At 49.1% G+C, this 16,913-nt stretch overlaps 1 protein-coding gene across 2 annotated transcripts in view; it reads right to left on the bottom strand.

Annotated features, from left to right (window-relative positions):
* Window positions 1-16,913, bottom strand: part of ASB10 (ankyrin repeat and SOCS box containing 10) — a 127,929-nt gene that overhangs the window by 52,957 nt on the left and 58,059 nt on the right. For both annotated transcript variants that reach the window (XM_073677112.1, XM_073677113.1), the window contains exon 3: window positions 8,499-9,003. In XM_073677112.1, the coding sequence (XP_073533213.1) occupies window positions 8,499-9,003 (505 nt within the window). The remainder of the gene's footprint in view (window positions 1-8,498; window positions 9,004-16,913) is intronic.

The raw sequence follows: 16,913 nt of genomic DNA, 5'->3' as shown, positions 1-16,913 counted from the left end.
CCATAGGGTAAAATGCAGCCCCCCCCATAGGGTAAAATGCAGCTCCCCCATAGGGTAAAATGCAGCTCCCCCCATAGGGTAAAATGCAGCTCCCCCATAGGGTAAAATGCAGCCCCCCCATAGGGTAAAATGCAGCTCCCCCCATAGGGTAAAATGCAGCTCCCCCCATAGGGTAAAATGCAGCCCCCCCCCATAGGGTAAAATGCAGCTCCCCCCATAGGGTAAAATGCAGCTCCCCCCAAAGGGTAAAATGCAGCTCCCCCCATAGGGTAAAATGCAGCCCCCCCCATAGGGTAAAATGCAGCTCCCCCCATAGGGTAAAATGCAGCCCCCAGTCCTCCAGTTTTATCAGTACTCACTGATTTATAAATAAATACATACTTACCGCTCCTCATTCCCTGCTGCTTCAGTCTCTGCAGCTCATCACCTCAGCAGCTGCCAGCACCACTGTCTGACACAGCGTGGAGCGTCATCACACCGCTGCGTCAGACACAGAGGAGGAATGATGGGAAAGGGAATGTCACATGATGCTCCCTCCTCCATCATTGATTTCAACCAGGGTCGGCTGCAGGTTTTCGTGTGTCCCGGCAAAAGAGTCTCAGTGGGCCCCGTTAGCACATACCACCATTCATGATCCACAGATACGGCGGAGAAATATTGGTATAGTACACAGGGCCCAGGCTGTCCGTCATCCTTCACATACGCAAACACACACACAGTACGCAGACATGTGCGTGTTATCATCTGCGACAAGCACTAAGGAAAGAGAGGAGATCTGTCCCTACAATAGAACTAAGCTTGATCCCTACGATGTAACAGGGAACCTGATCCAGCGATCAGACCCGCTAAAGTCCTCAGCTAGTCTGTACGAAGACCTATAGATGTGAGGGAGGGATCCCTACAAGATCTAGGGGCTGGGAGTAAGATGGACACCTCCTAGCAGAAATCGTAGCAGTAAAAGACAAACAACATAGAACATAGAGGTCAATAGACCTAGCTAAACTGACGGAGTAAGGTAACAAAGCACCTGGCTAGCTCAAGAGTAGAAATACAATGAAGTCCAGCAAGGCCAGGAGGGCGGAGCAGGATTAAATAGGCAAAAAGGTCATGTGACCAGCAAAATAGAAAAAACCTAACATGAGAGTTCTAACAGTACCCCCTCTTCTAAGAGGATCCTCCGGATCCCCTAGGCCCGGGCTTATCAGGAAACCTCCTGTGAAACGCTCTGACAAGTCTGGAAGCAGAAACATCATCCGCCCTCACCCATGAGTTATCCTCGGGTCCGAAACCCTTCCAAGCGACGAGATACTGCAAACTCCCTCTATACCGTCTAGAATTTAGGATGCGGGAAATTTCATATTCCCCGTCCTCCACCACCGGAGGAACAGAGGCAGAGGCGTCACCATCCGACACATCAGCTCTTTTCAACAGAGAAACATGAAACACCTGATTAATCTTCCAGGAGGTAGGAACCTCCAACCTAACAGCAGATTGGTTAACTACCTGAAGCACCTTAAAGGGCCCTACAAACTTGGGACCCAATTTTTTAGAAGGAATCCTCAACCGCAGATTCTTAGAGGACAACCAAAACATGTCACCAGCCGTAAACAAAACCTCTTGACGTTTCCTGTCAAAGTACCTCTTAGATTTTTTCTTAGCCTCCTGCAGATTACCACGCACATCCGTTCAAACTCTCTCCAAATCACCGTAAAAACTCTCCTCCTCAGGTACAGCCGATACCAATTTAGAGAATGATCCAAAAGACGGATGTCTCCCAGAACAACAAAAAAAAGGCGAACACCCAGCTGAAGAGGATGTATGGTTGTTAAGAGCAAATTCAGCAAGCGGCAGAAACTCCGACCACCCCTCTTGATTGTCTGCCACAAAACAACGCAAGAACTGCTCAACATCCTGGTTCTTCCTTTCTGTCTGGCCATTAGACTCAGGATGATATCCAGATGAAAACGACAAATGAACTCCCAACCTGTCACAAAAGGCACGCCAAAAACGAGCCACGAACTGAGGTCCCCTATCAGAATCAATGTCAGTAGGAACACCATGTAGTCTGACAATTTCCTTGACAAAGGCCTTAGCGAGTGTCTTAGCGCAGGGCAGTTTGATGAAAGGAACCAAGTGACACATCTTGCTAAAACGGCCACGACCACCCAGATGACCGTGAAACCTTCAGAGGGGGGAAGGTCAGTAATAAAGTCCATAGCCAGATGTGTCCAAGGTGCACTAGGAACCTCCAGAGGGCAAAGCAACCCCGCAGCAGGAGCATGCGAAGACTTAGATCTAGCACACACAGTACATTGGCGCACCCACTTAATGACCTCCTTCTGCCATCCAGGCCACCAAAAACTGCGACCCACAAGTCTCTTGGTCTCAGAGATTCTTGGATGACCTGCCAACCGAGACTCATGACACTCAACAAACAAATCTCTCCTAAAGGTCCTAGGCACAAACAACCTCCCATGGGCAGTGTTAGATGGGGCATTCTCCTGTGCTTTAAGAATCTCATCTTCCAAAACGGAGTCCAAAGCAGCTATCACAACACCTTCTTGTAAAATGCTCTCCTCTTCCTCTTCAGCACCGACCATGGGAGAAAAGCTGCGAGACAAAGCATTCGCTTTAACATTCTTGGTACCCGGGATGTAAGTAACGGAAAAATTAAACCGCGAGAAAAAAAGTGCCCACCTAGCCTGACGGGCATTCAGGCGCTTGGCAGCATCAAGATAGATCAGATTTTTATGATCAGTGAAAACCTGAATGGGAAATTCAGCACCCTCCAAGAGGTGACGCCAGTGTTCAAATGCGAGTTTAATAGCCAATAATTCCCGATTACCAATATCGTAATTAAGTTCAGTCTCAAAAAAATTTTTTGAAAAAAAGGCACAGGGATGTAATCCATCCTTGTTTTCCTGAGACAACACCGCACCGACCCCCACCGAAGAAGCATCAACCTCAACCAAAAACGGCTTAGTCACATCAGGCTGCATAAGGATGGGAGCAGAGCTGAACCTCTCCTTTAGAAACACAAAAGCTTCAATGGCCTCAGAAGACCACTGAACCGCATCAGCACCTTTCCTGGTAAGATCGGTCAGAGGTTTGACAATAATAGAAATTTTTTTAATGAATTTTCTGTAATAATTGGCGAAACCCAAAAACCTCTGTATCGATTTCAAACCAATAGGCCTAGGCCATTCCTGAACCGCCTGAACCTTCACCGGGTCCATCTCAAAACCTTCGCTGGAGATAATGTAACCCAAAAAACTAATTCTCTGTACAGCGAACTCACATTTCTCCAGCTTAGCAAAAAGCGAATTGTCCATTAATAACTGTAATACCTCACGCACGCTCCGCCAATGAGACTCCAGGTCAGGCGAATAAATCAAAATGTCATCCAAATACACAACCACATTTTTGCCGATTAAAGGTCTAAGGATGTCATTAATAAGATTCTGACAAAATGCAGGAGCATTAGTAAGACCAAAAGGCATAACCAGATTCTCAAAATGACCCACAGGAGTGTTAAAAGCAGTCTTCCATTCATCACCCTCCTTCATGCGCAACAGATTGTATGCCCCCTTAAGGTCAATTTTAGAGAACCACTTGGCCCCCAATAACTGGTTAAACAGATCAGGAATCAATGGCAGTGGGTAAGGATTGCGTACCGTAATTTTGTTAATCTCACGAAAGTCCAGACAAGGACGTAAACCGCCATCTTTTTTTTTACAAAAAAAAATCCAACCGCCACAGGAGACTTAGAGGGCCTAATGTGACCGGCGGCCAAGCTTGTCTGTATGTATTCCTCCAAAGCCTTCCTCTCAGGAATAGTAAGATTAAATAAACGACTTTTAGGAAGAGTCGCTCCAGGGACAAATTCAATGGTACAATCATAGTCTCTATGGGGAGGCAAAACCTGCGATTCCTTCTCAGAAAAAACTCTCCAAAAATCCTGAATAGGTACAGGTAATTCCCCTTTTTCCACCGCAGCAATACGCCCGTTACAACACTTGTCATAACACTTAGGGCTCCAGGACTTAATTTCATGGGTAGACCAATCCAGTACAGGATTGTGCAATTTTAACCAGGGTAACCCCAAAATTACTGGAGAAGGCAAATTATTTAATACCACCAAATCCAAATTTTCTTGGTGAATACCATTAATAGTGAGGGGAAACTCACAGACCTTGTGAGTAACACTCTTCAAGGGAGAGCCATCAACAGAAACCACAGCAATAGGGGATGACAAAGGTTTGGGTTTTAATTTAAGTTTTTCCAACAATCCCCCATCAATCACATTCAGAGTAGAACCACAATCCAAAAATACCCGAAATTCAATTAATTCATCCTGAGCAGCAGTAGTGTCAGATAGGAATACTCCCTTAGAATTTAAACAGGCTATACGGGCGTAACTGAAGTTTTTTTTTTCTTTGTTCATACGAAGCTCACAGTTCTTAATGAAATGGTCAGATTTTCTGCAATAAAAGCACAAACCTTCAGAAAACCTGCAGTCTTTTCCTGGGAGCGGGGTGACATCACCCCAATCTCCATCGGCTCTCCAATGTCAGTACAGACCCTCTCAAGACTAGGAGCTGACATGGCAAAGGATTTACTCTCATTAACCCTTGCACGCAGTCTCCTGTCCACCCGTATAGCTAATTGCATTGCCTCCTGCAAGTTTCCAGGTGTAGGATAAGCAATCAGCAGATCCTTAACCCTTTCACCTAGCCCTGCAAGAAACAAACTTTTCAGAGCAGAATCGTTCCACCCCACCTGAGCAGACCATCGACGGAAGTGAGTACAATAATTTTCCACATTACCTGATCCCTGCCTCAAATGTCTTAATTCCGTCTCAGCTGATGAGAGACGATCAGGATCATTGTATAATAAACCCAAAGCAGAAAAAAAAACTATCCACTGATCTAAAGCATGTATCACTAGGTTGGAGAGAAAAGGCCCATCCCTGAGGATCTTTGCGCAAAAGTGACATTATGAACCCTATGCGCTGTGATTCATCACCAGAGGATCCGGGTCTCAAACGAAAATATAATAGACAAGCATTTTTAAAAGAAAAAAAATCTTGTTGTTCGCCAAAAAATAGATCAGGCAGACGTACCTTAGGTTCCACAAAATGTGCTCCAGAACAGCTACTCACGTGTTGTTGGAGCTCGGCCACCTCCAGAGAGAGTCCCTGCAGGCGTTGAGCCAAATCCTGAACCGACACCATGATGGAAACTGGAAGTCTTTCCTTAGAGAAATTATTTTGGGCTGGACTTACTGTTATGATCTGCTACAAACACTAAGGAAAGAAAGGAGATCTGTCCCTACAATAGAACTAAGCTAGATCCCTACGATGTAACGGGGAACCTGATCCTGCGATCAGACCCGCTAAAGTCCTCAGCTAGTCTGTACGAAGACCTATAGATGTGAGGGAGGGATCCCTACAAGAACTAGGGACTGGGAGTAAGATGGACACCTCCTAGCAGAAATTGTAGCAGAAAAGGAAAAACAAACAACATAGAACATAGAGGTCAAGAGACCAAGCTAAACTGACGGAGTAAGGTAACAAAGCACCAAGCTAGCTCAAGAGTAGAAATACAATGAAGTCCAGCAAGGCCAGAAGGGCGGAGCAGGATTAAATAGGCAAAAAAGGTCATGTGACCAGTAAACTAGAAAAAACCTAACAGGAGAGTTCTAACAGTGCGCACATACAGTATATAGACATGTGTAGCGCCCCGAGGGCTCGGTTGCTACAGAGGTATTGCATCTCACCCAGAGGTGTGATATCTCACTTCCAGGTAAGGATGGAGTATGGCTCAGGACCCTAACACCCACATGCACTACACCACATTTCCGGGGGACAGGGCGACAATGCTCCCAAGAGTGAGCACCACTGCCCCTGTCCCTGGCTGGAGTGGGGGGAGGGAACACCTAGGAAGGGGGAACCTGGTAGTGTGTGGGTGGGGAGAGTAGATCCAGGGTGCACTGTATAGAGGAGTATATATGGTGCGCACTATCTTAGAGTCAGAGTAAAAAGTGAGAGAGAGCAGAGAGAGAGGAGGCAGGGAGCAGGAGCTCTGTATGGGCTCTGCTCCGCAGGCAGGCCAAGTCTCAAGGCCTGGGCCTGGAAGGAGAAGAAAGGAGAGAAGAGGAACGGATGAGGCTCCAGGAGTGGAGTGAAGGGACCCCAGGGATGTGGACCGGCCAGTTGCCACCGTACGCCTGCCGCTACCAGAGTAGGGGGGTCAGGCCAAGAAAGGGAACCGGATCCCTCATCTAGTGGAGGAGAGCAACTACCCTCAGCTAGCAACCGGAGGCCGTGGCATTGCACGTGTTACGGCCCCTCACTACACCCTTTAGGAAGGCACCATATAGGGCCCAGGGAAACGGAACATACGTTTGCCCGCCAAGGCCCGAGGCAGCTGGACAGAAACGTGGTCAGTTGTGGGGTACGACAGGCCAGAGAAAGGACACACGAAGGGGGTCCTGAAAAGCACTCCAAAGGTACCTGGGAGTTGGCCGGGCCCCTCACCTGGTGAGCACAGTACGACGTGGGCAGCCATCATCTACAGAAGTGGCTTGGAGTGTAAAACTGTGAGTAAAGACCCTGGACTGCATCACTGGACTCTGAGTCATTACTATTGCTCCCGCGCATCATCACCCCCACCATCTGCACTCACTGCCCTGAGGCTATACTCCTCCCGTGGGGAGTTATACTACCCCCTGCTGTGCACACGACATCAGCCTCAGCGGTCTGCCCGCAGCGGCGGTTCTCAGTGACCGCAATCCACAGGTGGCGTAGTCGGACACTTAAACATTACAAAACCAAATAAACAGATCCGCCACTGGTTTGACCACCCTGAGCCACGGGAGCGGGTCGTCGCCACGGAGACTACAATCCTCAGCATTACACAGAGACCCGGCTCTGGGTATTCCCCCACACACGGCCCAGGGGGCGCGTCACATGCGCACACGGTAAGCAGACATGCACACACACAGTATATAGACTTGCACACACATGCACATGGTACACAGATATGCGCACATACACAAACAGATATACTGATATGTGCACATACAGGCATACGTAAATATTTGAATACATTCTTAAAAACACATAAAACAGACATAAATATATATATATACAGTCATACACACAGTCATACACACAGACATTAGAATTATATTTAATATGGGGACTGGGGAAGCTGACGACAAGCCTCACTCACCTGCCCCCGAACTGTGTCCGGTCCTGCTCCTCATGTGTCGGTGCAGGACCGCCGGCTTGTCTGAGGGCCATCACAGACATGGCCCTGGACCATCACAGGGGCCCACTCACTGTCGGGGCTCTGGACCATCAGTGCAGCCCACTCACTGTCGGGGCTCTGAACCATCAGCGGAACCCACGCACTGTCGGGGCTCTGGACCATCAGCGGAACCCACTCACTGTCGGGGCTCTGGACCATCAGCGGGACCCACTCACTGTCGGGGCTCTGGACCATCAGCGGGACCCACGCACTGTCGGGGCTCTGGACCATCAGCGCGACCCACTCGTCGTCAGGACCTGGGCCGCTCCCCCAGCATCTCTACAGGACCTCTGGCGCTGCTTGATTGCAGGCACTTCAGACATGGCTGCACATGGTGTGGTGTGCGGCTATGTCTGGTAGTAATACCACGGCAGGGGTGACACTGCGCCTTTAATTGTGCTTGTGTGTCGCCCCTGCCGTGTCATTACTACCAGCCATAGCCACACAGTGTATAGCGCGCGGCCATGTCTGGTGAAGTGCCGGCCATCAAGCAGCAGCACCGGGGGTATTGTGGAGATGCTAGCTGAGCGGCCCGGGCCCCGATGGTGAGTGGACCCCCCTGATAGTCCAGGGCCCTGACACTTGCCCGGGTACGCTGGGTGGGTGCTGAAGCCGGCTCTGCTTTCAACTGTATGGGCATCTGCCGTTACAGTTGAATGCGGAGCGGGGCCCGATGCGGGGGGTGCGTGGTACAGGCACTGACACCGGGCCCATCCGGCTCACAGGCCCCATAGCAGTCGCGTGGCCTGCCGCCATAGGCGGTACGACACTGATTATCGCTGATGATACGATGAGATATATATATCGCTGAAGGTATGGTGGGACATATCACTGACAGTATGATGGGACATATCACTGACAGTACAGTATGATGGGACATATCACTGACAGTACGGTATGATGGGACATATCGCTGACAGTATGATGGGACATATCACTGACAGTGCGGTATGATGGGACATATCGCTCACAGTATGATGGGACATATCACTGACAGTACGGTATGATGGGACTATCGCTGACAGTATGATCGGACATATCACTGACAGTACGGCATGATGGGACATATCGCTGATAATACCATGAGACATTTCTCTGATGATGCAATAGCAATAATTTATACTCTTCGGCTCCCCCGGCTCCCCCATACTTTGCACTACAGGTGTGACGGTACACATGTGTTACCTTGCTGAGGGCTCCCGGCCACACCCGGATGGCGCCATGATTCAGCAGTGCCCGCACTATGAGCTCCGGCCGGTTCTGCAGCTTGTAGGCAGTCACCTGTAGGATGTTCTGCATGGCGGTGTTCCCGCTGTAGCTCATGGCGTTCACCTCCGCCCCGTGCTCCAGCAGCAGCTCCACGGTCTGGGGGTTGGCGCTCTTACAGGCCAGGTGCAGGGGGCTCTGCTGGTCGTTGTCGCGGGTGTGGATGTCAGCGCCGCAGTCAATGAGCCGCTGACACACTTTATAGTAGCGGTCCAGGCGCTCGCAGCTCTGGGGCTGACTACAGGCAGCGCTCAAGGGCGTCTCCCCGTGGACATCTCTCTTATCCACAGCGGCGCCATAACGCAGGTAAAGATCCACGTGCTCCACTAACCCGAGGCCGGCCGCCACGTGCAGAGGGGTGAGGGCCTCGTCCTCCGATAGGGCGGCCACGTGGGCTCCGTATTGTAGAAGCAGCTGAGCGCAGCTGTAAAACAGGACAAACACATCACTTACTGCACTTACATGGGACTGCAAACGTCAGCGTGCTAAGTGAAATCTGGTGTTACACGGGACTGCGGATTATATTTACTATGTGATGTCTGTGGTGTTAGATGGGACCGCAGGCGACAGCATACTATGCGAAATCTGGTGTTACATGGGACTGCAGATGTTACATGAGACTGCGGATAACATCTACTATGTTATATCGATGATGTTACCTGGGACTGTGGATGACATCTACTATGTGATATCTATGGTGTTACATGGAACTGCAGGTGACACCTACTATGTGATATCTATGGTGTTACATAGGACTGCACTTGACATCTACTATGTGACATCTATTGTGTTACATGGGACTGTGGATGACAACTACTATATGATATATATGGTGTTACATAGGACTGCGGGTGACATCTACTATGTAATGTCTGTGGTGTTACATAGGACTGTGGCTGACATCTACTATGCGGCATGTCAGGGTTTCGCAGTGACGACATAGGGGAGATCACACAATATCTCACCGCTGCCGTCACCCTGTCAGGATTTTGTCAGGGATTCGTGAGCCCATGATCCCGACTACTCTCTACGTAGGTATCGGCAAGCGATCAGTGAGCGTATGGCGTCACACCTCAGGATTCCAACACATGGAATATGGGTATACGCCCCCCGTAGGTCACTGTCAGCTTCACGATAGCCCAATTATTTTATTCTCTGCCACCACCGTCCGAGTTTGAAATATAATACAGGCCTGGCTGGACGCCTGTGTTCTGATAGCGTATATGGCTTCATGGAAGAGAACGATTACAGGACAAAAGAAACAGAACTATTAAATATTATATTTAATCCAAAACAGAGGCAGTGTTTAGGAAAAATATACAAGATTTTACAAAAGGGAACAATTACAGTACAGAATAGACAGTTACACAATTAAAACAGGATTAAAGAAGACTTACTATAGAGAACTCTGAGATGATTCAGTATAGGTGGAGGGAAGCACTCCACTTCTGGCCAATATCAAACGAGACCTTTGCTGCACATAAATATGTACTTCCAACATGAGTCCTGATCCATCCTCCGTGGATTATTTTATGTCTAAGGGGAGACCTGCCCACACACCCCCTGTGATGACATCACGGGGGCTGATCTCCAGCCTTCATATTTTTATTAGATATCTGTTTTTGCGATAACTTATAGAGGGTTGATCGTAGAGGCCCAAAATTGATACCATATTTTCTGTTATGATTTTATCTTTCTCCAGAGACGACACATGGTATAGCTGCCGTCTGCTATTTTGTTACTTTTGTGCCACAGCCCCCCCGGAAGGGCTCGCAGCTATGGGAAAATATCCATATTGTTCCCTAGCTGACCCTGTCACTAAAGATATAGGTCTCATTATTATCGGAATTATGGAACTTACAATATTCAATATTTCATATCGGTGGCAGCCAGACTGGGGCTTCGGTAAAATTCCCTTTGACGTCCTGGGAATCAAGCCTAGATGTAAATTGTCGCGAGTCTGTGTCTAATTATCCCCTGCCTCTGCAAGGGGAAATACACTCACAATTTAAGTTAGTTGGTAGCACCTCTCTTGTGCACAGCATTTCTGCTGTGGGTGATAGTTTGCAGAGAGATTGCTCTTTAGATTGTCAGCTCTTCGCTTGTGACAAATACTATAGGGGAGGGGTGAGAGGGGCTTCAGGGAGAAATTGTTAATATTTTCTTAATATCTCCATGACACGGCATCTATAGTGTTACATGGGATTGTGGGTGACATCTATTATGTGGCATCTACAGTATGTGTCACTCAGGGTGTGGGAAAGACTTAGTGCAACACAGAGGGAAGAGGGAAAGGGAGCCCAGACACTAGGGAAAGGGGGAGTGGAGACCTCCTAGACTGGTCTAGTGTCACCCTGTCTCAACTAACATCCCTATATTGGCTCTTCACCAATCGCCACATGCGTGCCTCGCTCTGACTTTCCCTGGCGTATGTCTATGGCTAGGGAAGGAAGGCGATGAGCACTAGTCGATCTCCACTAAACTCTATAGACTACTAGGGTAGACAAACAAGGGGGAAGTAGCTTAGCTTTAGACGACTCCAGACAAATGCGCACACGGCCTCAAGCTCCAGAGAGGACGAAGTACCGCTCTTGCTAAAACCTCACAAGTAGTAATGAATATCGCCGGCACCTGCCTCTCAGACACACCAGGTATTTATACACTCAGGCCAGGGAGCTAATTAGCCAGAGGGAGGTAGCCGCTGGGTCCTAGAGACTGTCAGCCTCTAAGAAGATGTCGGTAATGTCAAACATAGAGATCTCCTGCAACCAACTGCAGGGCCACTGTCTGTCACCTCTGACACACCGGTGACACTATGGTGTTACAAGGAACTGTAGGTGAATCCTACTATGTGATATCTATGGTGTGTGGTAGATAAGTTCACTTGGATCCACTTAGAGGTGATACCACCACAATAACACCAACACAGTATAATTCCTCCCACAGAGGGTTTTGAATGCTACCATGTCCAACCTCACCCGGCCTTGGGAGGAGGACCGGAGAAGATATACAGCGCAACAAGAAATGGCAACTACAGGAGCTGTGCCAGCTTCAATGGATTGAATACCAGGCCACCGACACTCAATCAGATTTAATACAGGAACCACAGGATGCTGAGAACGGCATGTGTGGACACTATGGATAAGAGTCATTTGTCGTCTATTACGTGTGGAGTTTATTTGCAAGGAAGACATGGAATATGCTCTGAGGAAATTGGATGATACAAAATGTTGTTCTCATGAAGGTGAAACCTGTTACATTGGTGTCTGTGCTTAAAGACATGCTGATGGACTGTCCCCAATAAGTGGAGGAGGATGATTGGGATCCTATCAGGTCTGGCTAATTAAGATGGGGGAGCAATGTGACGACACAGCTTCTAATCTCAATTATCCAGATGTCTAGATTTGTTAAGCCAGAAAATACACTATTATCTTTGTGTTGACTTTTGAATTCATGTGTGTTTCTTTGGTGGGTCAAGAAGGACAGACTAGTATTTGTATAAACCTGAATGTTGACTTCTTTTTGTCTGTGAACAATGAATGTTTGCTTAATATGCTGATTAATCATTGTGTGGACCTTGTGGCTTGTTGACTCCGAGAGCAGAGGAGTATAAGTTATGCAAATTGATTAAATGCTCAAACAATGAGACATGAGCCCTGCACCTTTTCCCCTGACCTGTGAATGATGACCTTGGCCACAGATGTACATATAAACAGGGATTTCTATCGTGCTGAAAAGAGAATCAGAGAGACTTTTCAGGACAGCAGCTTGATAGCATGGCTTCATCCAAAGAGACACAGATTTGGATTCTACAAGATGCCAGCCTAAGGGTATACAGCCCTGGCTGGAGGGATACAGATCTACTCCATTGACCATCAGAGAACCCATGGATACATTTGGGGAAACCAGGTTGGGACAATGAGGTCACCTGGTCCCTGGTTGCCAGATGGGACCCTCCTGGAACCCATGGAGACGTTCGGAGAAGCCAGGGTGTGTTATGAAGCCAGAGTAGTATTATGCCCACTTCAATGATGGCCCACAACCAAGGAAATCATTTCCACTATAGAGACGTGCCAGTGTTTAATGAGTACAACACAGAGGTTGATGAACATCTGCAAGATTTTGAGACCCTGATGCTGATGCACCAGGCACTCACAGCTGATTGGGCCGAATACCTGTGGACTAGGTTGACTGGCTGGGTACGGGATGAAGTCCAGTCGCTTGGGCCTCAGGACTGCCTGGACTATTGGACTGTTAAGGATACCCTATTGGTATTTTTTACTATCACTGCTGAGAAATATGGCACCAAGTTCCGGACTTTGTCTCGCCAGGGGGTCTCCTGTGTAGAATTTGGCAGTCAACTCCGACGACACTACAACCGTTGGCTCAATGGTCGTGATACCCTCTGGGACATGATCGTTCTCGAGCAACTTATAGAGAGAATGGTCCCAGAAATACGAGAGTGGGTAGCCGACTGGAAGCCCAAAACCCCAGAGCAAGCAGCCCAATTGGCCGACGGATTCACATCCAATCGTCCCTACTGGAGATCCCGGGTGACATCTACTATCTACACATCTACTGACTGATGTGTGTTACATGGCACTGCAGATGCCATCTTCTATGTGACATCTATGGTGTTAGATAATACTGCAGGTGACACCTACTATATGATACCTATGGTGTTACATAGGACTGCAGGTGGCACCTACTGTGTTATATATGGTGTTACATAGGACTGCACGTGACATCTATGGTGTTACATTCGACTGACTGTGGGTGAAATCTACTATGTGACATCAATGGTGTTACTTATGACTGCAGATGACACCCACTTTCTATATATATAATCGTCTTATCCCGTCTGTCTGTCTGTCTTTCTGTCTGTCTTTCTGTCTGTCTTTCTGTCTGTCTGTCTTTCTGTCTGTCTGTCTGTCCAGGAAATCCCAGGTCGCTCATTGGTCCGGCCGCGGCCAATCAGCGACGCGGGATTTGAGAAAAAGATGGCGGCCGTTAGCGGCTCATCTGCCGGACGGAGGTCAGCGGCGATGCACACGGGAGATGAGGCGGCGCGAGGCGCTCATCTCCCGGCCGCTAGCAGCAGAAGTACCCTGACCGGCGGCGGCGCCGCTGACCTCCATGCGGCTAGGGTGTCAAGGTAGGACCGGGGAGCAGCGCTGCCGTCGGGATACTTCTGCTGCGAGCAGCCGCTCATCTCCCGGCTTCTCGCAGCGGAAGTAGCCACACAAGCAGCGACGCTCCCCGGTCCTCACCAATACGATTCGCTGATTGGTCGCGGCCTCTGGCGCAAAGTTTAAACACCGCTCTGCTGATTGGTTACGGCTGCTGCCCGCGGCCAATCAGTGATTTTAGCGCCACATTTAAACAGCGGCCGCGACCAATCAGCGATCTTGCCGCCACATTTAAACACTGCTGTGCTGATTGGTCGCGGACGCTGCCCGCGACCAATCAGTGATTTTACCGCAAAATTTAAACAGCGGCCGCGACCAATCAGTGATCTTGGAGCAAAATTTAAACACCGCTGTCCTGATTGGTCGCGGCCGCTGCCCGCGACCAATCAGCGATCTTGCCGCCACATTTAAATACTGCTGTGCTGATTGGTCGCGGACGCTGCCCGCGACCAATCAGCGATTTTACCGCTAAATTTAAACAGCGGCTGCGACCAATCAGGCATTTTATCACCAAATTTAAACAACGCCGCCAGCCGCGACCAATCAGCGAGATTGGCGCCAAATTTAAACAACGCTCTGCTGATTGGTCGCAGCCGCCAGCCGCGACCAATCAGCGAGATTGGCGCCAAATTTAAACACCGCTCTGCTGATTGGTCGCGGCCGCTAGCCGCAACCAATCAGCATTATTGGCGCCAAATTTAAACAATGTTCTGCTGATTGCGCCCGGTCGGCCGCATACATATTCTAGAATACCTGATGCGTTAGAATCGGGCCACCATCTAGTATGAAATATATGGTGTTGCATAGGACTGCAGGTGACACCTACTATGTGATTTCTATGGTGTTACATGGGACTGTGGATGATATCTACTATGTGATATCTGTGGTGTTGCATAGGACTGCAATATCTATGGAATTACATAGGATTTCAGATGACACTTAGTATTCAATTTCTCTGGTGTGACATAGGACTGTGCGTGACACCTACTATGGTATATAGGACTGTTGCATAGGACTGCAGATGACGTCTACTATGTGATATCTATGGTGTTACATGGGACTTCAGGTGATACTTAGTACATACTTCCCAAATTTTTCAAAAAAGAAAGAGGGACACATCATGCGGTGCGTGTAGCGCCGCTGCAAATTGTGGCCATGCCCCCTGGTCACACCCCAGTCCACGCCCCGTTACCATGGATTCCCGGGTCTCTGGTCCAGCGTCCAGATCAGTGGTACCTGGCGGCTGACAGGAGGCCACGAATCTCTAACCTTCCATGGTTCCCGGCGGCTCTTTATCCCCCCGGGCCGGCGGAGCGGCATCTGTGCGTCCTGCTCATCTCTAGTTGGGACCTGTGGGATATTTTCTGTTCCCTCATTCACAGTCGGAGCCGCCAGAACTTTCTTATCTTCATGTGACACGAGCGCCGATGGGTGGGACTAGTGACGCCCTTCCGCTGCAGACATGTTAAATGCCGCTGTCAGAGTTTGACATTTAACATGTTAATAGCCACGGGTGAATCGCGTGGCGGTTAGGGGCACAATGGCAGCTGATCAGATCAGCTGTCATGTCCCCAGAAAGGTGTGGGCTCAGCGCTGGAGCCCGCACCAAAGGAAGAGACCCGACATGTACCGTACATGTACGGAGCATGTCGTGAACAGGTTAATAAACTGAATTAAAATTATGGGGGAAATATACATATAGATGTCCACACAGACATTTTTCACAGGATTTGTCACCAGAAAGGTGGTGTGTGGTTTAACACATTTTCCACTGCGCCCTGTGCCCGAGTCTCCATAGGGGCGGCAGTTACAGCAGAGCTGACCTGGGTGTGCAGCGAGGACCCAGCAGCTCTGCTGTGCCAGGCAGGCGACCATGTCATCACCCCCAGCAGCGCAGCAGCAGTGCCTGCCTGTAGTCAGAGCAGACACAGGATCAGCATTCCCGTCCTTTCAGGCACACCGCGCTGACACAGGAGGCCGCGGCGTGCTCTGCAGGATGGAGCACTGCTCCTGCGATGTTCATAGAGGGGGAGTGCGGGGGGAGGTGGCCCGAGGCTACAGGGGGCGTGGTGGCTACTTTTCACTGCGTGCGGGACAAGTAGATCTCGGCCGTGACAGCGGGGCAGAGTCTCAAAATCGGGACTGTTCCGCTGTATACGGGACGTTGGAAGCTATGATTAGTATGTGATATCTGTGGTGTGTAAGATGGCCGCCGGACATGTCCTTGAGGGGAGATATGTATCACTGAGGTTGGTAGCTTCAGTGATGAAAGCATGCTCCAGCACACATAGTGCTGAGAGGGTTAATAGGCCGTATCAGGGCCAGTTTTTAGGCTGAAATCATAAGAGATGGGGGGGATTGGCTGCTCACATATCCCCACCCCAGGGCGTGCGTATAAAATGGAGACCGAGTGTCTCATTCAGTGTCTGTGGCTGGAGGTGTGGAGACCTCCAGAGTGTCTGTGCTAAAAGACACTGACTGTGAGCGGGCGAACCCACAGTACTATATGGACTTTTCATTTTCCTGTTTTGTTACTTTGTGCCGGAGAAGGCTGTGTTTTGTTTACTTTTAAAGTGCGCTTTATGAAGCCTGAATATACCTGCCTTGGACATTTTAAAGAGACAGTATCCTGTGCCCACCTCTAACGCAGCTGAATGAGTATAAAATCCTACAAGTGGTACATAGGACTATGGGTGACACCTACTCTGTGACATCTCTGGTGCTACATTGGACTTCAGGCAGTGGCGTCCATAGAAATCACGGGGCCCCATAGCAAAAGTCCTAATTGGCCTCTTTTATATGGGCCTCCTAAAAAGAAAATTGGCGGAGTAGGCGGGGTCATACCTCCCAACTTTTAAAATCAGGGAGAGGGACACGTATTACGGCAGGTATACAGTAATTATGCCTATACTGAAGCTCATCCACTACCATACCCCTTTTATGGCTCTTATAGAGTATTATACCCTAATAATTGCCCCCATATTGCATGATATCCCCATTATGAATACACCCCTAGAGTCCCCCTCATGCACATTATGATGACACCACAGTGCCTCCAGCAAAATATGATACCACCACAATAACTCCAACACAGTATAATTCCTCCCACAGCATGATGCCCCTAAAGTGCCCCCACATGTTAAGA

Source organism: Phyllobates terribilis, unplaced genomic scaffold (genome assembly GCF_046119375.1).
Source record: "Phyllobates terribilis strain yellow unplaced genomic scaffold, ASM4611937v1 Scaffold_4__5_contigs__length_816908805, whole genome shotgun sequence".
NCBI classification, from domain to species: Eukaryota; Metazoa; Chordata; class Amphibia; order Anura; family Dendrobatidae; genus Phyllobates; species Phyllobates terribilis.
This window is presented reverse-complemented; position numbering and strand designations above follow the sequence as displayed.